We start from the raw sequence: 27,846 nt of genomic DNA, 5'->3' as shown, positions 1-27,846 counted from the left end.
CAATATGTGGCAATGGGTGGTGCTTTAGAAAGAAGGGCAAATAGCAAGTATCATAGAGAGTGAAGAAGGAAGCTGGGGTGCCTGGGCATTAAGGATATTGCCATCCTAAGAATGAAAATACAAAAGGCAAGGATTTAATATAAAGATTACAATTTGCATAAGGTAAGGAACACCAAAATAAACAAATAAATGATAGTGCCGCTTTAACTTTTCTCTCAGAAATGTGTTTGCTTAAGTAGATGTTCACTTTGCTTAGAATAACCTATTACATAAAGAATAACCTATTTCACATAGATCTTTAGGGTACCTGTTTTTAGTGTATGTGAGTATTGTGTCCTCAGCCAGTTATTATTGCTACACTCTGGTAGCATTCTCAGAAATCTCAATTCCTGGAAAAGTCCATCCAGTTCATTACAAATACTCACAAATAATATACGGGATCTTTATAGTTACTTAGCTTTTGTCGTAGCTTTTGTATGTGACAATTTTTTTTTATTCATTTTGTAGGCAACTCTATCTGTTTCGTAACATCATTGTGGTGAAACCAAACACGATAAAACTCTCTACAGTGCAAGTCCAAAAATGACTGTTATGCATCACCTGTATATCTCAAGTTGGATTTTGAGAAGTCCATCTTGGGCAACAAAACTCAAGAAATCATGTTTTCACAAACCTCCCAGAGTTCCCAACTTGAATGTAAATGAGCAAAGACAGTTATTATGTGTCAGACTTTATACTGTGTTTCTGCAGATACAGTTAGCAATGGACGCTGTTCTAAACACCGCTTTTTTTAAAAAAGTAATGGCTAAACCAAAAGGACCAGTGACCAGAATCCATCCATGGACAGCAGTTTAAGCCTTGTGGGTCTCATCACCATAGCAATGGTTTTTGTTTAGAAGTTGAAGTCTCTCCAATATAAATGTATAACTGTGTAAAAATATGTCCAGTTATAATTTCTTAATGTGAACAATTTCTAGTAAAAAAACTAAATATTTCTAGCCTCAGAAAATACTTTAAGTAGAGTACCTGACTAGCATGCTATTTTATATATATTTTTTTAGATCGAACTCCAGAGAAAGAAAAAAGGAAGTCAAAATCCCTTGTTCTCTGCGCAATGCTATAAATGTCATAACCTTTAGCTACACAGTATATCAAAATGTTATAAATCACATAGTGTGCTAAGTGATCTTTTACAAAAGTACTCTCTGCTTTGTTGGCAGATTGGCGAAATATTTGTTAGTCTGTAAAGAAAATGAATGCACTCCAATAATTCATGTTGTAACTACACAAACTGAATAGTTTAAAAAATGCTCAGCATTCTGTGTAGTATGTCTTAAAATAATATTTAATTTTAATAGTGTGCTCAATATTTATGGTGTTTCACTACTGAATTCTTTCTTAGATTAAGCAATAAAAAATAACTATCAGAAAAAAAAATACCCAGGCATGCCATATTTTTTTATAATACAAAGTAAGTAACATTCATTCTCAAATAATAAATATTTATTTTTCAACTTTAGAAACTGACAGTGGGAAAACTAATATAAGAAATATAAAAATAAGATTGTGTAATTTGTGCATTAAATAGAACCTCATCTGGGGATAACGTAATTGAGCAGATGGCTGTGAGCGAACTCTTAACCAATTCTACAGGACAACGCAATTTAAAACATGTTTTTATTATACTTACCTCATAGTTGTCTCTATCAACCCGTGTAGATATGGGGAAGAATGCAAGGAAGAGAGAGAGGAAGCTTCCATAGTGCATTCCCAAGATATCGGGGATCTCCTCTCTCAAGGCCTGAAATGAGCCCTGACTAAAATGATGATCCCATGCAACCAGGGTAAATCATCTTCTGATGCCCCACTAATGCAAAGCCCTGGAGGGAAATCATACCAATATGTGCTCCCACCAGACCTCTATGCTAATGATAGGTGTCTGTCCAAGAAAACAAGAGACATCTTAAAAATATGAAGGTCAGAGGAATCATAAAGGTCATAGACACCAGGGGAAATGCTACATTTTCTAAGCCACCTGTTTCAAGGTGTTTTACCTGCAAAGCAGTCTAAAAACATTATATGAGATGGTTACAACCATAAAGCTAAATCCCCTTAGTCCCTTTTTAGTGCCCCAGAGAAGTCATTGCTAATTTGTGACCCACAAGATGACTGTTATAGCTGCAGTAAAGGAATCGTCTATGTATATATTTGAATCACACACCTTATCACATTTGATTCCAATATTGTTGAATGGGTAAGGCATTGGCTGAGTGACAGGCAACAACAAAGAGTTGTAGTCAATGGAGTATATTTGTAGCAAAGTTTTGTCACCAGTGGGGTACCTCATGGATCTGCACTTGGACCCGTCCTCTTCAATATTTTTATTAGGGATATTGCAGAAGGTCTTGATGGTAAGGTATGTCTTTTTACTGATGATACAAAGATTTGCTAAAGGGTTTATGTTCCATGAGGGATAAGAAATGGCAAATTATTTAGGTAAACTAGAAAAATGGTCAGAGCTGTGGCAACTGACATTTAATGTGGATAAGTGCAAGATAATGCACTTGGACAGACTAGATGGGCTGAATGGTTCTTATCTGCCATCACATTCTATGGGTATAGAATATTTGAAGTAAACATAGAAAAAATTAGGTCTGCGCTTCCAGTTGAAGTGTGCATAAAATGGCTCTACCTTGCAGACTTATTGCCTAGATGTTCTCTTTGACTTCACCCTCATGTACCTGCCACTTCCATCTCAAACACAGTGTGCATCAGCTATTTTATTTTGCCAGACGCGGCTAAGGTGTTGGTCCATCCTGATATTCTCTCTTGTCTTGACTCCTCCAAACTGCTTCTAGGTGGTCTTATGTGTTTTCAACTTGCCCCGTTGTGGCGGTGAGGCTCATCTTCTTATCTGCCTGCATCTCCCATGCCTCCCCCCTCTGTCTTTTCCTACATTGGCTTCCCATAAGATATAGGGCTCAATTTCAAATTCTGGTACTCGCTTACAAATCTCTACATAATGCTGCTCCTACCTACCTATCCTCCCTAATATACAAGTATGTGTCATCTAAGCCCCTACACACTACCAAAGACCTGCATCTATCCTATGTTTGAACTCACACCTCTGACACTCACCTTTAAGACTTCCTCTAGGGCTGCGCTGTTTCTGTGGAACTCTCTTCCTTTCTCTGTTAGACTTTCACCCAGTCTCCATTTGTTCAAAAAAATCAATGAAAACTCTCTTCTTCAGACAAGAATATCGATTAAACTGCTAATAGCTTTACCTCCAAGCACTTTGATTCCTCACCTGCAACTGATATAAAAATACAATTTAAAATAAACAACACCAAACAGCCCGCTTATCTACCCTACCCTAACTTCCTGTGTCACTATACCCACTCCCTCTAGCATGTAAGCTCCTTTCAGGGGTACTCAGCCCCCTCTGTTCCTGTGCGTCCAACTCGTCTGGTTACAAATACACTACTGTTAGTCCACCCATAAATAAATAATAAATAATAATATTATCCAATTGTAACCTCCAACTTCCTCAGCACAACATTGGGATGTGGAGAAGGTTATCTAATTTGCACTACCTGGCTGTTCCAAGACAACACCTAACGTCCCGAATATGGTATTCGAATGGCCTGATGGCTAATGTTTATCATGAATAGTTAACTTTTGTTTCTTTGTTCTAATATATTTAATATTTTTCCTTTTTTTTCATAACCTAATATGTATTTCATTATGAGAACACAAAATTGCATGAAAGGAGCTACTAGTATTTTTTACAAACTGTTGTAGTTAACATCATGCTGACTATTTCTATATGTTATCTCTCAAACTGCTCATTAAAATGGAGGTTTAAACCACCTCTCCCCCCCCCCAAAAAAAAAAAATAATAAAAAAAAACCAATAACGTAGAACTGGATTTTTTATTGACAACTATGAACAAAATAGTTTTTAAAGTGATGCTGGAATATAGCCCTATTGCAGAAATGTTTTATAGTTTAATCTTCAATAATTAAATAATTATCTGGATTCCCCAAAGTTCTCTATAATGTACCATTTGTGAATTTTTTTTTCTTGGGGGAAAACATAATAATTAGGAGATTAAAGTTGCAGTATACCTTGCCTTACATACCCAGGGGTGCAACATGGATAGATAAATAAGAATTTACAAATATGTAGTGCCTCTTGAAAAATATCCAATTTCCAGTATCCAGTTTTAAATATCCCCCCCAAAATGTAATATTAATCAACTTTATAGTTTAGCTTACATACTTGTTTCTGCCTTTTACCTATAGAGAATTTATTGTATTGTTGCAGTCTTCTTGATGGAACAATCAAGGATTTAGTGTAGCAGCAGATGGGACAGTTCACAGTGTGCTTTTTTGCACACACAAAATGTACTTATCAATTATAAATGTATGCATTTATTTACTTAAAGATACTTAATTATGTCTTTCCTGAATCAGTTTCATGAGGAACCTTTATAGGTTAGTGTTTGTTATGATATTACATGGTCCTGGCTCAACTGGGGTATAACAAAGATATCACACTAAGTAAATTATTCATGTTATCCCTCAACGCCGCCTGGCGTTCTACGCTATCCTGAAAAAAAGGGGGCTTTAAAGCTGCAGGGTGGCATTAAACTCCCATGGCTTCCCATACCTGCTCTCTGCATTTATTTAGTTTGGGTGGACTTCCTAACAACCCAGGCAGTCCACTTGTGATCATGTGATCTTGATGACAGAGCGATCCCATGGCCGCATTAGCAGGCTACAGCACTGCCTGTGGAGGGAATATCTGAGTTGTCAAGGCAATCCCCCAGCGATGGAAACAAAGTGGAAACACTAATTAAAAAAAAATGTATTAATAAAAAAAATATGTAGATTATATATATATTTATTTATTTATAAACACACACACATTATATATAGTAAATAAAAATAGGAAGGAAAGTCTGCATTTGCAAATGATATGCCATGATGGGATTAATTCTTATTTTTGGGCTACCATGACTTTAAAGGCAGCATATGCCCAGCAAACGAATCTGGTAAATTTCAATGTGTAGATGGCCAAGCCTTATATTTGCCCCTGCAACTTTACAAAACACCATAAAACCTGGATATGGGGGATACTGTTGTACCCGTGTGACATTGCTGAACAGAAAGTGTTTTAGAGCAGTAAAAAGCATAATGCAGATGATATCATCGATGAAAGGGCAGTTTTTTTTGTGAAAAATGAAAAAAAAAACAAAGACAACATAGGCCCAGCAAACCAATCTGGCAAATTTTAATGTGTAAATACTGAAAAGAGGAAAGCTCTATATTTGATCCTGTAACTTTTCAAAACCCCATGAAACCTGTATATAGGTGGTACTCGTGAGACACAGCTGAACACAAATATGTGTAATTTATTTCAGTAAAGGCTAACAGTATCATGACATTCTCAGTGAAAATACCATGCAGTACTTGGAAAATAACAAAATAACAAAATGTCTCGATTTCTCACATTTGTTTAGCTATTATTCATATTATTCATATAAAAATTGTGTTCAAATTAATATTCATCTAAAATTTTGTTCCATATTTGACGTAATATGAAAGCCCGGTTTCTTCTGAATAAAATTATATATAATAAGTGTGGGTGTACATATTATGAAAGTGGTAAATTTATGATTGTGCAAATTCCAGGTTTTGTTTTGGTCAGAACATGTACAATTGCCTCCATCCTTAAAGGTGTTAAATCAGCATAGTATTCTGAAAAATAGGCTACACACTAGATATTTAGCTGCAAATCAATTTAGTTTTGTTTACCTGACAAACTTTTTAAACAACCATTTTTCATGTGAGGCACCATTTTCTTTTAATGTAGCGCTGTCACCTCAAACTTACCTTTCTCCTATTGTTTCCTCTTCTCTTCTTCTTTCGGAATCTGTTCTTTTTTCTATTTTTCCTCTTTCTCTTTACAACAGTAGACAAAGTACAGAACGCTTTGTCTTCTGAATTTTTCTTACACTTGACAATCTTGACAAAGGGTGGTGCTTAACCCCTTAAGGACCAAACCTCTGGAATAAAAGGGAATCATGACATGTCACACGTCATGTGTCCTTAACGGGTTAAGGTAAGCTTCACTCTTTGTTAGCTTAGCAAGCTTGCCTTAAGTCTCACCCTTTGTCATGATTGTCAAGTGTAGGGAAAACACATAAAGAAAAATAGTCCCTAGTTTGTCTTATGTTTTAAAGACAAATAGATCAGAAATTAAGAAAAGAAAACCTGATTCTGAAAGAGAACGAGAAGAGGAAACAATAGGAGAAAGGCAAGCTTGAAATGACAGAGCCACTTTAAGTGTAAGATTTAGCATTTGTCATTTCAAACCGGTTTAGTCTAGGCAAAGCCAAGGCACACATTATATTGCAGAATGAGAGCTAGAGACTAAAAGGCCAGAGCTTATAACAATGAGTGCACTCTTTGGCACAGGGTGTCAACTGAGCACTCTTAGCCAATAAATGGGTCCTGTTACAACTGTGCTTCGCCTGGATGCAGTGTGGACACCCAAAGGACTTAGGTAAGTTATCAAACCATCCTAAAATGATTTGTCAAGTTACACATAGAGCCAGGTCACTTCTAGTACTGTAAGGTTCTTGGACAGTTCCTTTAACCAAGAACCACAAAGGATGAGGCTTGCTCAATGAGTGGGATAAATGATGTGTAGGCATAGACTTCTTACACTTTCTATTAATGTAGAATGGAGTGGAAAAGATTTTACCTTCATCTCTGTAAATTCTTATGTACTTCGAGACGGTATTGCACCATGTATATAAGTAAACGTTTATTCGATTTACCCATGTACTAAATATATATTTCCAAATGACCTGTGCTAGGTGTTTGACCTTATCTTTACCTTTCTAAGAAGATTATACATACTGTTGAAGTTCATTAATAACACAGCAGCAGGACATTTGACCTTTCTATGCTGTATGTATTCATACTGGTTTCAAACAAAGCAGTTTTAAACATTATAATTAGCCATGACATCACTGCAACTACAATAGCAACTAATACATTACGGTGTGTAATATTATAAGCAATCTTTAATGTAGGTTTTAAGTTTCGGCACAGAATAATGCAGTATTGCAGACTGCAACATAACTCATCAAGAACATGGATCAGATTTCTACTCCCGCAGTATGCTTTCTATTAAATGCCCTTTACTTATACAGAATAAACAGTCAGTGGAGTTATTATATTTTATGATTACAACATGATGTTACAAAGATATAGTAAAGCTGATTTTAATATCTTTATTCCCTGAAGAATAATTAAGGGAGCATGTTGCTTAATTTTCAGACACCAAAGCCTCCATTGTATCCAGCATCAGCAACCGGTTGATAATTCCGACTTTTGGATTTTTTTTTTGTGTAATATTTTAATTACAGTGCTTACTTGTCTTTTAATTAGTGTAATTGGTAAACAATGAATTGTTAATGTTTGCTTGTACACATCACACTTCCTCTCTTCCAACATTCCATCCCTAATTCTTGGAGACTTCAATATTCCCATTAACCCACCTTTAACCCCAGCAGCCTCTAAACTACTTTCAATTACTTCCTCCCTTGGACTATTGCAGTGGGCTAATTCTCCCACTCATGTAGCTGGCAATACCCTCGACCTTATTTTCTCCTATTCATGTACATTATCTAATATCTGCAATACTCCATTTCCTCTCTCTGATCACCACCTCTTATCGTTTGCTCTCAATTACCCCCTCACCCAACAACCTCAGCCTAACCCCCCTCAGCTCAGGAGGAACCTTAACTCTATTGACCTCAAGCAGCTGTCGGCTGACATTGATTCACAACTGCTATCCATCCCTTCCCTCTCCTGTCCCTCACTGGCCATCTCCACATTAAACACTACCCTCACATCTGCCTTGAACACTGCAGCCCCACTCCAAACATGCACCACGAGGAGAACACGACCCCAACCTTGGCATAATAAATCAACACGCTATCTGCAGAGTTGCTCCCGCTGTGCTGAACGCTCCTGGAGGAAGTCCCGCACCCAGGCAGACTATCTTCATTATAGATTCATGTTGCTTTCGTACAGCGCAGCCCTTGCCCTCGCCAAACAGTCCTACTTTTCCTCTCTCATTAGTTCATGCTCCCGCAATCCCAGACGTCTCTTTGACACTTTTAATTCCCTTCTCCGCCCTGCTGTGGCCACCCCCCAAACTAACCTTACAGCTGATAGCTTTGCATATTACTTTACTGACAAGATTGAACAGCTAAGGAAACAATTCTCCCCTCCTTGCCGTTCTCTTTCTCAACCACACATAAATCATACTTTCCCTACCCTTCAGACTTTCTCCCCAGCTACTGAACAAGAGGTGGCTGCACTTCTCCATTCCTCTCGCCCCACCACTTGCCCACTTGATCCTGTCCCATCTCACCTCATCAGATCTCTCTCCCCTTGTCTTGTGCCTATCCTAACACACATCTTTAACTGCTCTCTCTCTTCTGGCACTGTTCCTGCTGACCTTAAACATGCCACTGTAATACCTATCCTGAAAAAAACATCTCTTGACCCGTCCTCCCCCTCGAACTATCGTCCCATATCCCTGCTCCCTTACTCATCAAAGCTTTTGGAAAGACTTGTCTTTACCCGTGTGTCTCACTTCCTTAATTCCAACTCTCTCCTTGACCCTCTTCAGTCTGGCTTCCGCCCTCTCCACTCTACTGAGACCGCTCTTATCAAAGTGACTAATGACCTAATCTCCGCTAAATCCAAAGGTCACTACTCCATATTAATTCTCCTTGACCTCTCTGCTGCCTTTGACACAGTTGATCATTCTCTCCTCCTTCAAAATCTTCAATCACTCGGTCTCTGTGACTCTGTCCTCTCTTGGTTTTCCTCCTATCTCTCCCAACGCTCATTTAGTGTCTCCTTTTCCAAGGATACCTCCTCCCCTCGCCCTGTCTCGGTTGGAGTTCCCCAAGGCTCTGTCCTTGGTCCCCTTCTATTTTCTCTTTATACTGCCTCTCTTGGAAAACTTATTGCCTCTTTTGGATTCAACTACCACCTGTACGCTGATGACACTCAGATATACCTCTCCTCACCGGACCTCTCCCCGGCCGTCCTGCAACGTGTCACTGCTTGCCTCTCTTCCATCTCTGACTGGATGTCGTCACGCTTTCTCAAACTTAACCTCTCTAAAACTGAACTCCTTGTCTTTCCTCCTCCTAATACTGATCCTCCTCTCTCACTCTCCCTTCAAGTCAGTGATATCCACATAAGTCCATCCCTACAAGCGCGCTGTCTTGGCGTCATACTTGACTCTGGTCTCACCTTTGAGTCTCACATCCAGTTTGTTGCCAAGTCCTGTAGGTTCCAACTCAAAAACATAGCCCGCATCCGCCCCTTTCTTACGCAAGATGCTACCAAGGAGCTTGTCTATGCTCTAGTAATTTCCCGCATGGATTACTGTAACCCTCTCCTGATTGGTCTCCCCAAAAGCCGTACTGCCCCGCTACAGTCTGTAATGAATGCTGCAGCTAGACTGATTTTCCTATCCAGTCGGTCCTCTCATACCTCGCCCCTCTGCCAGTCCTTACATTGGCTCCCTGTATCCTATAGGAGTCAATTCAAAGTGCTAACCCATACATTTAAAGCACTGAACAATTCCAGCCCCTCTTATATCTCTTCACTGATCCAGAGGTATGCCCCTCCTCGTACCCTCCGCTCTGCCCGCGACCACCTCCTGACCGCTGCTCGCACCCGTACGGCCAACTCACGCTTGCAGGACTTCTCACGGGCGGCTCCTCTCCTATGGAATAACTTGCCTACTGCCATCAGACTCTCCCCTAGTCTTCAATCATTTAAGAAGGGCCTTAAATCCCATCTCTTCAGGAAAGCGTATGGCCTCCCAGAGTAATCTCTCCCTTACATACCTGTCCCTATGGGATAGTGCTTTGTTCTCTCCTCCAGCTCTGCTTCACTCCTACTTGATATTTCCTATCCTAATGTTTCTAATACCCCACCTCCTATAGACTGTAAGCTCATTTGAGCAGGGTCCTCTTCAACCTATTATTCCTGTAAGTTTTCTTGAAATTGTCTTATTTATTGTTACATCCCCCCCCTCTCAAAATATTGTAAAGCGCTACGGAATCTGTTGGCGCTATATAAATGGCAATAATAATAATAATAATAATCATAAATCATGGGAGATTGTGGTGTTTGTGTTAATTGTGCACTAACATTTACCAATATTATTGGTTATTTAATAGAAAGACATTTTAAAGTTCTTTGAAATATTGCATTTGCTATGTTTTCCATGATACTGTTGCTCCTCTTTGGTGTTCTTGTGATTACTGTAACTTGAGTGTTTAACATAAGGTATAGGGCCATTTTCACCAATATGATAGTGATGACAAAAGTGTTCTTGAATAATATCGCAATAATACGATTGTGATCTCTTCGACATCCTAATAGCTCTCTAGCGGCTGTTAATGTTTTGATAAACTTCAAAAATGAGATTAGGATTTTCCAAGTTAAAGGGACACTCTAAGCACTAAAACAACAGTAGCTTAATAAAGCATTTTTTGTGCATAGATTATAAACAATAATTCTTGCTTCTCAATTATCTGTAATTTTTATTTACTTTCTTTATTTTTATGCAGCCCTAGCTCCTGGCTGTGACTCATTCTGCCTCCATGAAAACATGTTTGTTTTTTTCAATCAGATCTTACAGCACAGTGTGTTCCCTTGTACAGTTCTACCTCCTGCTCTGTTAACTCAACTTTAATAAGGAATCTGTCACAGGATCTAGAAGGTCATTAATGGAGCTAGAAGGCCATTAATGGAGCAACATTAAACACACTGTGAAATTTAGGAAGATAAAAAATGAAATATAGACTCTTTTCAGGAAGTGTGTAGAGAGGTTGTGTAAGTCTCAGCCTGGGGGTTATGGTAATATCTGACTAAACAGTGATTTATCTCATAAATGGAAGATAATTGAGCAAAGAGACTGCACGGTCATGATCTACTCACCATAATCACTTCATCAGGTTAATGTTGTTTTGGCGATTAGAGTATACCTTTTAGGGAATGATAAATGTTTGATAGCACTTTATGTTGGTGATTTCTGTTCATCTAAGAATGTTCATTACCTCCATTAAGAGTAAAAAAAACATGCTCACAACTGTATGTTAATGTAATTTTGTTTGTATTTGTAGTTCAATAATTGTATTGCAAGTGTTAGCATTTATTATTTAGTATTATTTTAACATTTCTAACAAGATGCAATGAGTGTTGAATAAATGAATGAATACATTTAACAAATAACATTTTTTAAATAGTTTGCTAATGTTTTTATTAAAAATGATTTGTTAAAACTATACCTATAGTTAAATATAACTCGTTAATCTAAAGTGAATGGGCAGTTTTTTGGGTTTTATGAGCACTTCAAAGGATGTCCATTTTAAAGAGTTATAAAGTGGATTTCAATTTTTTTTTTATTGCTGAATATCAGACTATGGCCCTCAAACAGGTATGATGCACCCTATAAATTTGTTTCTCACTCTGCCAACAACTGAGGGTCAAATCATGGACATACAGCTTTAGAGGCCTTTTTTACCTCTTTTTTTTTTTACCTATTTTTTACCTCAACAATTATTAACAAACCACAATTAAATAAATTTTCCTAATAATTTCGCATTTTTAAGAGATAGGAAAGTTTTTAGGAGAGGACAGTGTTATACATACATTTTTGTAGTAGTTTGGTTAGGCTGGCTGGATTTTTCATGGATTGCGCTTTGACTTGATGAGTTATAATTTAGGGAACACTCCAAGCAGCTTAACAAAACAGTACCCTATCATGCCCCAATGTACGTAGTCCATCTTAACTTCTTAACTTCTTAAGTGACTTCTTAACTGGGGTGTGATGTACATTACCTCATATATCCTCTGAGCTGGAAGTTTCAAGTTCTGAAACCTTGGGTCCTGGGATTCATCCTTATGTTACTTTGACACTTACCACTTACCTAGAGATTGTTGTAGTCCATGTACACCCCTTTATGGCAATGGTGTTCTCTGATGACAGTGGCCTCTTTCGGCAGAATAATGCACCCTGACACATTTGTGGATTGAGGAACATGGCAAAGGGTTCAAAGTCAAATTCCCTAGTTCTCATCTATGGGATGTGCTGGAATAACATATCTGACCCATGGAGTCCTCACCTCGCAACTTGCAGGAGTGAAAGGATCTGCTGCTAATGTCTTAGCACCAGATACCACAGGACACCTTCAGATGTTTTGTGGAGTCCATGCATCAGAGCTGTTTTGGCAGCATGAGGGTCACCTACATAATATTAATGCAGTTGTTTTTTTGTTTTATTGTTGTGGCTGATTACACACACACACACACACACACACACACATATATATATATATATATATATATATATATATATATTTATTTTTTAAATCAAATAAAAGCTTTGGGAAGTATATACAGTATTTAAACAGAATGGCAATTTACTAGTTAGTTTTATATAGTTAAAAAAATCACATATTTGTATCAGTAATGGCACTGCTAAGATTTAAAATTATTGCAGTTGTCTGATTTAAAAAAAAATAATTTCGGTTATTCTGTTTCTTTTAGGATATTCAATACTACAAGCTATTATGGAGAAAGCTGGACAAAACGGATGGCAAGTTAGTGCGATATGCGTGGAAAATTTTAATGATGCCAGCTACAGAAGACTGTTAGAAGACTTGGATCGAAGGCAAGAGAATAAATTTGTAATAGACTGTGAAGTTGAAAGGCTTCAGGATATCCTAGAACAGGTAATTATTGCTTATTTGTGAACACGTTCTGTATTGATAAGAAGCCATTATTATTAATTGGAATACAGAGCTAGCACAGCAGCACAGTCTTCGGGGGAAAAAATGGAAAATGGAAAGAGTATTTTCAGTTTACTATATAAGCTAGAAGGAATACATAGAGTTTAGTATAAATTCATGTTAAAACTTTTAAAACTGTCACAGGAAGAACCACTGTACATGAACTATAATAAATCTACAAATAATCAATAAATATGGAATCTAGAAAAATTACGAAAATAAGAATGGAAAACGTAACAAAAAAATTGATCAACATCATCAGCAGTAGAAGCATAAAAAAACAAGTTTTTCATAAAACTATAAATTGAAGTAGACTGTTCACACCTCCAATAGAAAAGCACAAGTAGTGTGGGGACAGATAGGTGAGATCCCCATGGATTTTTGTCTTAAAGTTTTAAGGAAGGGTAGTCAAGTTAGAACATTTTACTGTATGCATTCACGGTACCTCTTGTGTAGTTGGTATTCATGCGAAATTAGATGAGGTTCACAAGTAACTCCGCATAGACTAGACCAAAATGTAGAGAAAAATACCTTTAATTGCAGAAATGAATTGAAAACTGTAGAGTAAAGAGCAGCACATATGCAATGGTTCTAGATAGGCCTAACTGTCTTATCTGGATAAACTTCATTAGAGGATCTGCCATTTATTCCATTGTCAGACTACCGCTCAGGTTTTCCCCAGAAGCATGTAAAAGTGATAGGGTGGAAAAAATAGGGTCATTAAAGGATCACTATCACATTAGGAATACAAACATGTACTCCTCCTAAGACTATGGTTTCTATCTAAATCTACTAATGTCCCCACCCCACCATGTGAGCACTCGAACAGTGAGTTTTACTTATCCTTCAGCTGTGCTGGTCTCCCTCCTGCTGGCATACCTCCTTGGCTGAGATCATCGAGATCCCATAAGAAAGCATGATGGTGTCTATGAGACCATCTGATTGAAATAGCTTTGTTTCACTTAGTTATTTTGTTGGAAACTCCTTGAGTGACTGTGAGAATAAACGCAAATATTGACATTTAAACACTGCAGTATAAACAATGCTGTTTCTGCAGAATGACAATGTTTTCAGTTACCAGGTTAAAACTAGAGGGACATTGTGTGGGTGCGTGTAGAATCCATTTAAATAATATTCAGTACACTTACTTTTGGTATTGTAACCACAGATGATTACCTTTGACTATTGTCAGACTTCACAAATCCATAGAATGGAATAAATTCAACAAAAAGGATTATAGCTATATTACTAGATCAACCTAGCCTGGAATTTAACCACAATCTAGACTATATTATTGGCAGTATGTAGCGTTGAGTTTTGGACATTTCACAGTCTTGCTATAAAAAGCTATGAACGCAAGTCAGGCATTCTAAAGAAAATGTCTATGGATTTAGTTCAAATCCTTGAGTAATAGAATATTTTGATGATCATTAAATTATTTATTGAGAACATCAGTAACCTTTAAATTCCTGGCCCTCAGAGTGTAATTATCAGGGCCGTCTTTAAGGAGGGGCAAAAGGGGCAGCTGCCCCGGGCCCAGTTACTCCTGGGGGCCCTAAGGCAGCTGCCCCATGGGCCCCCTGCAGCACCTGAGGTAATCAGGGGCCACAGCCCTTTAATACTGCTCTGGACCTGGCCCTTGTAATATGGGGGTGGCTGACTACATACTCACAGCCATAGACATTCTATGTGTATGCTCACAGCTAGCCCCCTCACACACTGCCCTGTGATCCCTTTTCTTCTCCGTGGCATGCTGGGAGGAAGGTCAGATCACTTCCTCCTCAGTGCCGCTGGGGAGGAGGCACACACAATATGGAGGAGAGTGCAAGCATTGTGAGGGAGAGGGACTGAGAAAGCTGATGGCAGACTCCCATCAGCCTGGGCCAGCAAGCTCTCACTGGACCCTAGGGAAGCCACCTTTCTGTACCCAAAAGGTAAGGAGACAGGAGGGTGGCTAAATATTGTTTGTTTTTTGTTTTGCTTATTTCTGATATCACTTGAAGTGTTGGTGTTTGTAATGTAACACACAGGGAATAAGTACATGTTAAAAATCCTAGAAGAACCTGACAGTTCCCTATTAAATATAAATTTAAAAAGTATTTATTTTAACATATTATTGCATCAAGTGTTATCAAAGGCTGTACACCATTTCCAAATGTCACTTTTGCCAAATTCTGGACCAGGGTATGAAAGAACAGAGTTGAGACATTATATTGGCCAAGGTTGCTGGGAGTTGCTGTCCAAGAGCTGCTAGAAGGCAGAGATTAAAATATGTAAATGTACACATATATGTGTGTGTGTATCTGGCTGTGTTTATGTCCTTGTGTGTATCTGGCTGTGTTTGTCTGTGTGTCAGTGTTTCTGTGTGTATGTATACCTGTGTATGTGTACTTGTGTGTCAGTGTGTATGTGTACCTGTGTGTGTGTTTGTGTGTGTGTGTCTGTATGTGTCGGTGTGTGTAAGTGTGCATCTGAGTGTGTGGTAATGCATACATCCCAGCATTTTAATGCCAATACAAATACACTCCTATATTCCATCTCTAGCACTGTACACATATACACCCCTGCATTTATACCTTTATGTATGAGTGTATCTGAGTGTGTGTGTACATACCTGTGTCCGTGTGTGTGTGTGTGTGTGTATATCTCTGTGTGTGGATGTGCCAGTGTGTGTGTGTGTATCAAAGTGCTTGTATCTGTTTGTCAAAGTGTTTGTATCTGTTTGTATCTGAGTGTGTGTGTATGAATGTGCCAGTATGTGTCAAGGTGTGAGCATGTGTCAGTGTGCTTATGTGTGTACTCTACATCCAAACACCCCCTTGCATGCAAATACAAACATTACATACAAACACATTCCTGTAATAAAACGCTAAAATTATATACAAACACCAACTCTACACACAAAAGTACACCTGCATTTAAAAGCCAACACTACAGACAATCACACATCCCTGCATTCAAATGCAAACACTACACACAAGTACACCACTGCATTCCAATGGTAACAGTACATACAAATACACCCCTACATGAACACATACACTCTATACAATAACATGCTGACATTCAATTGCACAAACACTGCTCAAAAATACAACCCTGCAAGGATAGTATATCACCAGCTGGCATAGCATCGCAGGAGTTGTATGACAGATGGGGATCTATCTTTTCTTTACTCTTGTGCTACAGGGCAGGCCTGAATTTTTGTTTGCACCAGGGAGGGAGTGATTGCATGCCCAGGGGGCCCAAGCAGATGCTTGCCCAGGGTCCAATCAATATTAAAGACGGCCCTGGTAATTATTAGATGTTCTGTCTTCATACCAAGTATTGTCAAAAGTTGCTTAGAACATGCATGTCAGGATCGGGTCAGGGATCCAACACGCAGAGTACAAAGAGTAGCAGATACGTATACCGGACCTTAGAATGGCCGGACTTAACGTAATACTACGTATAGAATGGTCAGGGACAAGCCGAGGTCGAGGGAACGAGAAGACAGGTAAGCGAGAGACAAGCCGGGTCAAGGATAACAGAAAGACAGGTAAGTAATAACAAAGCCGGGTCAGAACCAAAAGACAAGAGAATACAAGAGCACTGTGTGACTAGGCTGACTAGAACCATGACAGGGCAATGAGTGAATGGGAGAAACAGCATTAAATACCCTGGATCAGTGAGTAGACCCGCCTCCGACGAGTCCTGACTGGCTTCCAGTCAATTGAGTGACAGGTCGGTCCGGACTGACGTCATGACGTCGAGCACTGTGCGTGACGTTATAAAAGGGGACGGATCCCTCGCGGCCGGCGTGTGAGTGACTAGGAGAGCCGAGAGGGATGGGAGAAGCAGCCCTGCCGGAAGGACAAACTACTAAGTCTCTACCTCTTTCGGAGGTAGAGACCTCAGGTACCCTGACAGTACCCCCCCTCTCAGATACGCCCACCGGGCGGAAGGAACCAGGGCGAGATGGAAAGCGGGAGTGAAACGCCCTGCGAAGGCGAGGAGCATGAACATCCTCTTGTGGTACCCAACTCCTCTCCTCAGGACCATAACCCTTCCAGTCAACCAAATATTGTACTCTCCCCTGGGAGATACGAGAATCAATAATGGAGTTAACCTCATACTCCTCCTGACCCTCCACCTGAACAGAGCGAGGAGGGGCGATCGTGGAGGAGAATCTGTTACAGACTAGAGGTTTCAGCAATGAAACGTGAAAGGAGTTCGGGATGCGTAAAGCAGCTGGGAGAGCTAGACGATACGCCACTGGGTTAATTCGAGTCAAGATCCTGTAGGGACCAATATAACGGGGGGCGAATTTCATGGAAGGAACTTTAAGCCGAATATTCCTAGTACTTAACCAAACTCTATCGCCTGGAACAAAATTCGGAGCCGCCCTTCTACGTTTATCAGCGTGTTTCTTAACCAGCATATAATTGTGCAGAAGAATTTGTCGAGTCTGATCCCACAACTTCCTCAAATTGGCAACATGGACATCAACCGACGGCACTCCTTGGGAAGGCGAAACCGAGGGAAGAATAGATGGATGAAAGCCATAGTTCATGAAGAAGGGGCTTGAATGAGTAGAGTCACAAACGAGATTGTTGTGCGCAAACTCCGCCCAAGGAATCAAACCGACCCAATCGTCCTGGTGTTCGGAAACAAAACAACGTAAATATTGCTCAATCTTTTGGTTGGTACGTTCGGCAGCTCCGTTAGACTGAGGATGATAGGCGGGAGAAAAATTCAATTTGATGCCTAATTGAGAACAGAATGATCTCCAGAAACGTGAAACAAATTGGGAGCCTCTATCAGAAGTGATTTCAGAAGGTATCCCATGCAGGCGAAAAATTTCTTTAGCAAATATCTCCGCCAATTCAGGAGAAGTCGGAAGTTTAGGTAAAGGTACGAAATGTGCCATCTTAGTAAACCTATCAACCACCGTGAGGATAACAGTGTGCCTTTTCGAAACAGGCAAATCCACAATAAAGTCCATCGCCACACAGGACCAAGGTTTCTCTGGAACTTCCAGAGGCTGTAGAAGGCCACAAGGAAGCGAATGCGGTAGTTTAGTCTTAGTACAGACCTCACAGGCTCCGATAAAATCCTTAATATCCCTCCGTAACGAAGGCCACCAGAAATCCTTAGAGATCAAGGAATATGTTTTGCGGACGCCCGGATGGCCAGCCACCTTACTCTCGTGAAGGCACTGTAAGAGCTCCAGTTGGAGTTCAGGAGGAACGAAATGTCTAGACGCAGGAGTCAGTCTAGGTGCCAGATGCTGCAAGCTCCTGATCTGATCAAGCAGCGGAGAGTGGATTTTGAGAGTAGTGTTAGCGATAATGTTACACTTGGGTACTATAGAGGACAAAACCGGCTCAGATATGGCAGAAGGTTCATATTGGCGAGACAAGGCATCAGCTTTAGAATTCTTAGAACCAGGCCTATATGTGAGTATGTAGTTGAAGTGAGTGAGGAATATAGACCAACGAGCCTGTCTCGATGATAATCGTTTAGCCTCCCCAATATAGGATACGTTTTTATGATCTGTCAAAATAGTAACAGGATGCAAAGTCCCCTCCAATAAATGTCTCCACTCCCTTAAGGCCATGATAACCGCTAGGAGTTCCCTGTCACCAATGTCATATCTGCTCTCAGTGCCTGATAATTTTTTGGAAAAGTACCCACATGGATGTAATGGTTTATCCACACCCAACCTTTGGGACAGAACGGCACCTATACCTGTCTCAGTAGCGTCAACTTCGAGTAGGAAAGGCAGTGTAGTATCAGGGTGAACTAAAATTGGTGCGGAAGCAAACAGCTCCTTGAGTGTCTTAAAAGCCAGAAGTGCTTCAGTAGACCAATTCTTAGTATCAGCCCCTTGTCTGGTCATATTGGTGATGGGAGCAATGATAGAGGAGTATCCCTTAATGAAACGTCTGTAGTAATTAGAGAAACCAATAAATCTCTGAATAGCCTTGAGACCCTTAGGTAAAGGCCAATCTAATATGGATTGGAGCTTCTCCGGATCCATTTCAAACCCCTCTCCAGAAATCACGTAACCAAGAAAGGTAGTTTGGGATTGGTCAAAGCTGCATTTCTCTAATTTGCAGTACAAGCCATGCTGAAGAAGTTTGTGTAAAACCCTTCTGACCTGTCCGTGATGAGTCTCAATATCCCTGGAATGTATAAGTATATCATCGAGGTATACAATAGCACAGTCATGTTGAAACTCCCTGAGAACTTCATTAATTAGATCCTGAAATACCGCCGGGGCATTACAGAGACCAAACGGCATTACAGTATACTCATAGTGCCCATATCGAGTATTGAACGCAGTCTTCCACTCGTGTCCGTGGTGAATTCTCACCAAGTTATAAGCACCTCTAAGGTCTAACTTAGTGAAAATCTTAGAACCCTTTAATCGATCAAAAAGCTCGGTGATCAAGGGAATCGGATAGGCATTTCTAATGGTTATCTTGTTCAGGCCTCGGTAGTCAATGCAGGGTCTTAAAGAACCATCCTTCTTTTTAACAAAAAAAAATCCAGCCCCAGCAGGAGAGGAGGATCTCCTAATGAACCCTTTGTCTAGGTTTTCACGAATATACTCCTCTAAGACTAAGTTCTCATTCATAGACAAAGGGTATACATGACCCCTGGGAGGCATAGTACCAGAAAGTAAATTAATTTTGCAATCAAAAGGCCTATGTGGTGGTAAGGTATCAGCCTTTCCTTTGTCAAATACCGCCTTTAAATCTAGATACAAGGACGGTATCAGTATTTTAGTAGAGTCGGTAGAGTTATTAAGTGTGTTAACACTACAGAGAGGTGACACTTTCTTTAAACAACTCTCTTGACAATCCTGACCCCACGAAACTATTTCCCCTGCTTTCCAATCTATAACGGGGTTATGTCTCTTAAGCCAGGAGTATCCCAGGACTATGGGAACAGAAGGAGATGAAATGAGTAGTAGAGATATCTCCTCCTTGTGTAGAATACCAGTAGTTAAGTTAAGAGGTGTGGTTTCCCGGAAAATCACAGGCTCAACTAAAGGTCTACCATCAATGGCTTCAACAGCCAAGGGTGTCTTCCTTAACTGGGATGGGATAGCGTGTTTGGTGAGAAAAACTTGATCGATAAAGCTCTCAGCAGCTCCGGAGTCTATCAATGCCATAGTCTCTAAGGTTCCCCTCTCCCAAGTTAAAGAGACAGGTAATAGGAGTCTATGTTCTTTGTAGTTATGAGTAGAGGACAAAATCGAAACACCCAAGGTCTGTCCTCTAGAGAAACTTAGGTGCGAGCGTTTCCCGGACGACTGGGACAGTTCAAACGTAAATGACCTCTGACTCCACAATACATACACAGTCCCTCCCTTCTCCTGTACTGTCTCTCTTCCTCTGACAGGCGAGTAAGGCCTAACTGCATAGGTTCTGAAAATTGTGGAGTTTTGGTTTCAGGACTTTGAAATGATGGCGCTAGTGTAAAGGAAGATCTACCGGTTCTATCTCGAGTGTTCTGCCTCTCCCTTAGACGTTCGTCAATGCGAGAGATAAAGGAAATTAAGTCCTCCAAGTTCTCGGGAAGCTCTCTTGTCGCTACCTCGTCAAGTATTACATCGGATAATCCATTTAAAAATACGTCTATATAGGCCTGTTCATTCCACTTTACCTCTGCCGCCAAAGACCTGAACTCTAGTGCGTAATCCACAAGTGTTCGGTTGTCTTGTCTAAGGCGCAACAGTAATCTAGCTGCATTGACCTTCCTGCCAGGGGGGTCAAAAGTTCTTTTAAAAGCAGCTACAAAGGCATTATAGTTATAGACTAATGGATTATCATTCTCCCACAACGGATTAGCCCATCTCAGAGCCTTCTCAATGAGTAAGGTGATAATAAATCCCACTTTTGCCCTATCAGTAGGGTAGGAACGGGGCTGTAGCTCGAAATGGATACTGATCTGGTTCAAAAAGCCACGACACCTCTCAGGAGAACCAGCATAACGTACAGGTGGGGTAACTCGGGAAGAAGCACCTACAGTAGCTACCTCTAGCCCTGAACCCACAGGAGGAACAGACGTATTACGCATCTCCTCAGGTGGATTAATAGGACGTGATAGCAGCGCCTGTAGTGCTAGTGCCATCTGATCCATCCTATGCTCCATGGCGTCAAACCTAGGATCAGGAGAACCAAGCTGACAATTTGTACCTGCAGGATCCATGGCCCTGTCGTAATGTCAGGATCGGGTCAGGGATCCAACACGCAGAGTACAAAGAGTAGCAGATACGTATACCGGACCTTAGAATGGCCGGACTTAACGTAATACTACATATAGAATGGTCAGGGACAAGCCGAGGTCGAGGGAATGAGAAGACAGGTAAGCGAGAGACAAGCCGGGTCAAGGATAACAGAAAGACAGGTAAGTAATAACAAAGCCGGGTCAGAACCAAAAGACAAGAGAATACAAGAGCACTGTGTTACTAGGCTGACTAGAACCACGACAGGGCAATGAGTGAATGGGAGAAACAGCGTTAAATACCCTGGATCAGTGAGTAGACCCGCCTCCGACGAGTCCTGACTGGCTTCCAGTCAATTGAGTGACAGGTCGGTCCGGACTGACGTCATGACGTCGAGCACTGTGCGTGACGTTATAAAAGGGGACGGATCCCTCGCGGCCGGCGTGTGAGTGACTAGGAGAGCCGCGAGGGATGGGAGAAGCAGCCCTGCCGGAAGGACAAACTACTAAGTCTCTACCTCTTTCGGAGGTAGAGACCTCAGGTACCCTGACAATGCAGACATCATCGTCGATATTAGCATTTTCTAGATCATTTCAGAAACATTATATTTTCTATTTTTACACCAAAGTTCTTTTTTTATAAATTCTTTATTTTTGTTAGTGCATGAAATAACATTTCGGTTTTCTGAACCACAATAGTTGCAGAGAACCCGTGAGTAACAGTACATAACATGTTATGTTGATAACAGTGCACACATTTTTTATAAAATAAAGATTAAAACTATGAATGAGCATGACCGAAATTGTCAGGCGTTTGAAATAGTGGGTAAAGACAATGCATAGGATAAAGTAACTGTTGGTAGGAAAGATTATGCCATACCTTATGCCATATCAATGTTATTGTAATTGTAAGCCTGGGTCTATCTAAACGGGATACTTATTGACAAACAATTTCAGTTAATATGTACTCTTTTCCAATCCTTAATTTGTATATCAACAGGTATGCAGAAGAAAACTTAGGATGGCTTGCGCAGAAGCCCATGCTTTTGTGGTTGCTTAAGCGGTATGACAGAAAGGAAGGTTTGGTTAGTAGCATGTGTATCGATTTTTGGTATCATACAGTTGGCTTGCGCAGAAGCCTTTTCTGTGGGCTCATATAACCTTGCCCGCCGTGGGTATTTATTTTCTTTTTGGTTTGATTTCCATTATCGTATGTAACTGTGAAGGCGTTTGGATGCGGTGTCTAGGTTTCGTCGGGGGGGGGAGGAAAATAGGTAGAATAACTCGGAGGTGGGGGTAGGGTTAAAGAGTTTGTATATCGTAGTCGTATGTTCTATCGTCGGTGTTACGTCACCACCTCTTGTCTGCTTCAGGTGCTTTAGATATCCGTCTTTTATGTGGCCTTTAGTCGCTGATACGACAGTTTCTGTTGTAGCTCTGGGGATTGGGGAGAGGGGTACAGAACTTGGTCGAGGGTAGGGTAGTTCTCTGTCTGGCGACGTAGCCGGGAAGATTTGGGTCTAGTCTCCTACGGTTGCGTGGTGTATCTGTTGTAGTAGTTTAGTGTTGCATCTTAGTCGATGTTGTTGGGTGTGGGGGGTAGGGTGTGAGGTGGGGTTGTCGTGTGTGTATGTGTTCGTGGGTACTTTTGGGTGTGTTTTTCGGGGGGGTGGTGTGGTGTCTGTCTCGGTGGGTGGTTCGTGTGAGTTTTGATTTGGGTCGGGGAGGGTAAGTGTTAAGTGGTGTGTGTTGTATGTAGGAGTGTGGTGGAGATATCTATCTTATCGGTGTCTGTTTGGGTAGGGTCCCTCCTAATTGGGGTACTTAATGTGGTCATGCCTGGGTTGGGGGGGATGTGTGTGAGTCTGTCATTTTTTATCCGTTGTAGGTTAGGGTGGTGTTTGTGGTGGGTTGGCTGGTGGGTTGTTGGCTTGTGGTGTCAGTGTGGTAGTGTTGCAATGTTGGGGGAGGCATGGTTGAGGTGTGTGCTAGGGGAGGGGGGAGAGAGAAGGGGGAGAGAGAGAGAGAGGGGGAGGAAGAGCAGGACCAGAGAAGGGGGAAGATCGCGCATCCTCCGCCCCCCCGCTCCCCCCCCTCCCAGGGGAGGAGCGGGGGGGTTTGGGTGGCAGGGGTTATATGTGAAGGAGGTTATGGCAGTGTTGCCACTCTCATTATCCAAGGGTCCCATACCTTGTGGAAAGATTTAGTCGTGTCATGGATCAGGGCTGATAGTTTGTCCATTTCTACGGCTTCTTCTATGCGCCTTTGGACTTCGGGCATGGAGGGGGTGGTGTTGTTGCCCCAGTGTCTGGCTATGGTTCTTCGTGTGGCTAATGCCACCCGGGCTGCGAGCTTATTTTGGGCGCGTTTTAGGGTGTCGTGTGGTTTAGAGAGAAGCCATACCCAGGGGTCTAGTGGTAGATTGCTGTGGAGCATTCTGTTTATCATCTGGGCTATTTCTCTCCAAAGTGGGGTAATTTGGGGGCATTCCCACCAGAGGTGGAGGTAGGTGCCTTGCTCCCCACATCCCTTCCAACAACGGTCTGAGGTGGAGAAACGCATTTGTTTCAGCCTCAGGGGGGTGATGTACCATCGGAACATCGTCTTGTAAGCTTGTTCCTTGTGTGTGACACAGATTGTGAGCGAGGCCGTGGCGTCCCATACATCTTTCCAGTCTGATGGGTCTTCTGGTTGTCCTATATCTCTTTCCCATGCTGCTGTGTATGAAAGAGCTTCATGGGAGGTGGAGTTGTGGAGTATTCCATAGATAGTGGATATCTGCCCCTTTTGTATTGGGGAGCGCATGCACATTTTTTCAAAGGTCGTGGCCGGTGTGATGGCCGCTTGGTGGTTAGGCGGTTGGGACAAGAAGCTTCTGATTTGCAGGTAGCGGAAGTGGTCGAACGTGGTAAATGGTGTGGTGTTCGGTAGCTCCGGGAAGGGGAGTAGTTGTGGTCCTCTGAAAAAGTGGCAGAATCTGATCAGTTCATTATCTTCGAACCGTGCAAAATCCTGTGGGGTCATTCCTGGTTCGAATTGGGTGTTGCGTAATATGGGTGTCAATGGGGATGGGAAGTTGATAATTTTATGTTTGCAAGTGGCTTGGTCCCAGAGTTGTATGGAGTGTGTTAGCGCGGGTGTTGTGGGGGGGGTCTGTGGTCTGTCTTTTTTTGGTAGCCAGAAGTGTAGGGAAGGGAAGTCCCGACCGAGCAGGTCATGCTCCAAGTCTACCCAGATTTTTTGTCCCGCTGGGGCGTGTAAGTTCTGTATTTGTGCGAGTTGGGCCGCCTGGTGGTAGTCGCATAAGTTGGGGAGGCCTAAACCCCCCATTTTATGTGGTACGTACAGTGTTGCTCTTTTGACCCGTGCCTTTTTCCCCGCCCAGATGAATTTGTCTATACGTGTCTGTAGAGATCTGAAGTCTGCTTTGGATATGGGTATAGGCAGGGCCTGAAATAGGAATAGGAATCGTAGGAGGAGGTTCATCTTTATAGATGCCAGGCGGCCCAGCCAGGAGATGGAGAGATGTTGCCAAGTCTCCAAGTCTTGTGTCGCTTTGGTTAGTAGTGGGCGGTAGTTAATTTGATACGTCATGTTTAGTTATGCCGGTAGTCGCGTTCCTAGGTACTGTATGGACTGTGGTTCGTATCGGAACGGGTGTTTTAATTTAAGTGCCTCTAGAGCGTCGTGAGGGACGTGGATTGGTAGAGCTTCTGTCTTGCTGAGGTTCAATTTGTATCCTGACACTGTTGCGTAGTCTTCCAGGAGGGTCAGTAGTGGGGGAGGGATGTTGTGGGTTCTGTCAGCGTCAACAGGAGGTCGTCCGCGTAGGCCGCCACTTTATATTCTGCGTCCCGGTTTTTAATGCCGGTTATGGTTGCGTCTTGTCGGATTGTCTGTAGGAGGGGTTCCAGGGAGAGGGCGAAGAGGAGAGGGGAGAGGGGGCAGCCTTGTCTTGTGCCGTTGTGGATCGTGAAGGTGGGAGGTTGGGCGTTCGGGATAAGGAGATTTGCTGTGCGTTGGGAGTACAGTCCTTTGATCATTCCGATAAAGGTCGCGGGGAAGCCCATTTTGTTGAGGGTTGCGAATAGGTAGGGCCAGAGGATGCGGTCAAATGCCTTCTCGGCGTCTAGGGAGAGGAGGAGTGTGGAGTGTTTTCGTTTGTTTGCTAGACAGATGAGGTCAAATGTTCTCCTGGTGTTGTCGCTTGCCTGGCGGTGTGGGATGAAACCTACCTGGTCCGGGTGTATCAGTTTAGGTAGGAATGGGAGAAGACGGTTGGCAAGTAATTTCGTGAGGATTTTGATGTCGGTGTTGAGTAGTGATATGGGTCTGTAGTGGCCCGGGTCTTGGTGGTCCTTATCAGGTTTCGGTATCAGGCATATGTTTGCCCTTAACATGTCTGGGGGGGGGGTTCCCCGTCCATGATAGAGGTGAATAGTGTTAGTAGGTGCGGGAGGAGTTCCGTTGGGTAAGTTTTGTAATAGAGGCCGGAGTAGCCATCGGGGCCTGGGCACTTATTCGGTTTTAGGGATTTTATAGCTTGTGCGATTTCCTCGGTGGTGATTGGTGTGTTGAGTGTTTGACGGCCCTCTTCTGTTAGTGAGGGCAGAGGGATGCGTTCCAGGAACGCTTCTATTTTCGTACGCGTTAGGGTGGGGTTCTGTCGTATTTCGGGGGTATGGTCGTAGAGTGAGGCATAGTATTTTTGAAAGGCGTTCGCGATTTGGTGTGGTAGCGTGTGTATCTGTCCGTCGGGTGTTTTTATCCGGGTTATATGTTTGGCTCTCTGCCGACGGCGCAGTCTGTGGGCCAGTAATGTGTCCGCCTTGTTAGACTTTTCATAAAACATTTGCCTCGTCCATTGGAGTGCTTTTTGGGAGTCTTGTGCCATAAATTTTTCTATGTTGTTTCTGTGCGTTTTCAGTTGGGCTGCCAGGGCGGGTGTAGGATTCGTTTTGTGTAGAAGTTCCGTCGTCCTGAGGGCCGTGAGGTGTAGTTCGAGTTCCGCTAGTTGTTTCTTTTTATGTGCTGTGGCTGCTGCTATCAACTTGCCTCTAATAACGGCCTTATGCGCCGCCCATAGAGTGCCCGCCGAAGTCACTGAGTTTTTGTTAAGTTCAAAGTAGGTGTTAATGTCCTGTCTGATGGCTTCTTTAATTGATGGGTTGTGGAGGTGGGTTGGGTTGAGTCTCCAGGACCATACTTTGGTAGTGTTTGGGATAGTGAGTTGAAGGAGGATCTCTGCGTGGTCTGACCACGTGATCGACCCTATCGATGCTTGTGTTATATGTGGGAGTAGGGTGGGGGAAGTGAGGAACATGTCTATGCGTGAGTACGAGGTGTGGGGGTGTGAGAAGAAAGTGAAGTCTGCCGTGGTGGGGTGTAGTGTCCTCCATATATCTACTAGTTGTGTTCGCGTGGCGAATGCTTGTAGGAGTTTGTCTGTACGGGCGGTTGGTGGGGGCTTTGTGCCTAGGGTATGAGTCTGTTTCCTGTCTATATCCGGGGCCAGGGTCGCATTGTAGTCCCCACCTATGATCATATGGTGTGATGAGAAAATTCGGAGGTGGGTCTGGAAGGTGTCCCAGAAGTTGGGGTCTGGGAGGGTAGGGCCATAGATGGAGGTTATTGTGTACCTATGGGGACCTATGTGTCCTGATACTGTGACGTATCGGCCTTGTGGGTCAGCTACTGTGCGTATAATCGTGAGTGGGCAGGAGGTGCGAACCAGTATGGCTACCCCGTTTTTCTTTTCGGCTGGGGAGTTCGCTAGATGACAATCCCTATAATATCTATTGTGGAGGGGGAACGCTCTGGAGTTTTCATAGTGTGTCTCCTGGAGCAGGATAATGTCGGCTTTGGTTCGGTTCACCCATCTAAGCAGGCGGTGTCTTTTGGTCGGGTTATTTAGGCCTTTACAGTTTATGGATATGCAGGTGAGGTGTTTAGGTTTGGGTTTGGGTTTGGGTCCTGGATTGCTGATGGGTCCCTGTAGGGGTCCGTTTGTTGGGCTCCGCGGCATCTGGAGGAGGGAGCGAGGAGGAAGAGGAGGCGCGAGGTGGAAGTGGGTGGAGAGACGAAAGCTGAGAGAGATGGGAGGAGGGAAAGAGGAATAGAGGAAGGGAGATGAGGGGGGGTGTTAGGTAGTGTATGTGGTGTGTGTGTAGGTGTTTGTAATGAGGAGTTGTCTGCACAGTAGGCCTGGTCTTATGACAGGGTTGCCAGGTCGTATTTGGGGGTGGCCGTGGACGTAGGGGTCTCTGTCCGTTCTGTGTGGACCTTTGGTCCTGTGTAGGGGGTGAGGTGAGCGAGGAGTGGTGCCTCCCTCTTCCCTACTTTGTTTTTGTTTTGTGGGTTACGAGTTGTTCGTCAAATGTTAGAGGGTTGGCGACGTGGGTCTCTAGGGGTTTTGCGGTCGTCCCATGTGGGTAGTGTTGGGTGGTGTCTAACTTGTCCCGTCCTCCAGTGGTGGAGGTGGGGGTGGAGTGGTGTAGGGTGTGTCAGGAGTGCCTGCCTGGATTGGGGGTGTGCTCTGACCTGAGGTTAAGTGTAGCAATCAGGGTAGTAGTCTTACTTTCATGTCAGTGGGGCTGTGGGGTCCCATGGACCGTGTAGTGTAGTTGGCGGTCATCCTACCTGTCTTTGCGACCAACAGTGATTCAGGGGGGGTTGTGCGCGTTGTATATCAGTGCCTCTGTGGGTCATTGAGGTGTGGTCTG

At 42.5% G+C, this 27,846-nt stretch overlaps 1 protein-coding gene across 6 annotated transcripts in view; it reads left to right on the top strand.

Moving 5' to 3' along the window:
- The window catches only part of GRIA4 (glutamate ionotropic receptor AMPA type subunit 4), a 374,317-nt gene that overhangs the window by 168,891 nt on the left and 177,580 nt on the right, over positions 1-27,846 (top strand). For all 6 annotated transcript variants that reach the window (XM_063430303.1, XM_063430267.1, XM_063430285.1 and 3 more), the window contains exon 4: positions 12,666-12,850. In XM_063430303.1, the coding sequence (XP_063286373.1) occupies positions 12,666-12,850 (185 nt within the window). The remainder of the gene's footprint in view (positions 1-12,665; positions 12,851-27,846) is intronic.

Source organism: Pelobates fuscus, chromosome 1 (genome assembly GCF_036172605.1).
Source record: "Pelobates fuscus isolate aPelFus1 chromosome 1, aPelFus1.pri, whole genome shotgun sequence".
In the NCBI taxonomy this organism is placed as follows: Eukaryota; Metazoa; Chordata; class Amphibia; order Anura; family Pelobatidae; genus Pelobates; species Pelobates fuscus.
This window is presented reverse-complemented; position numbering and strand designations above follow the sequence as displayed.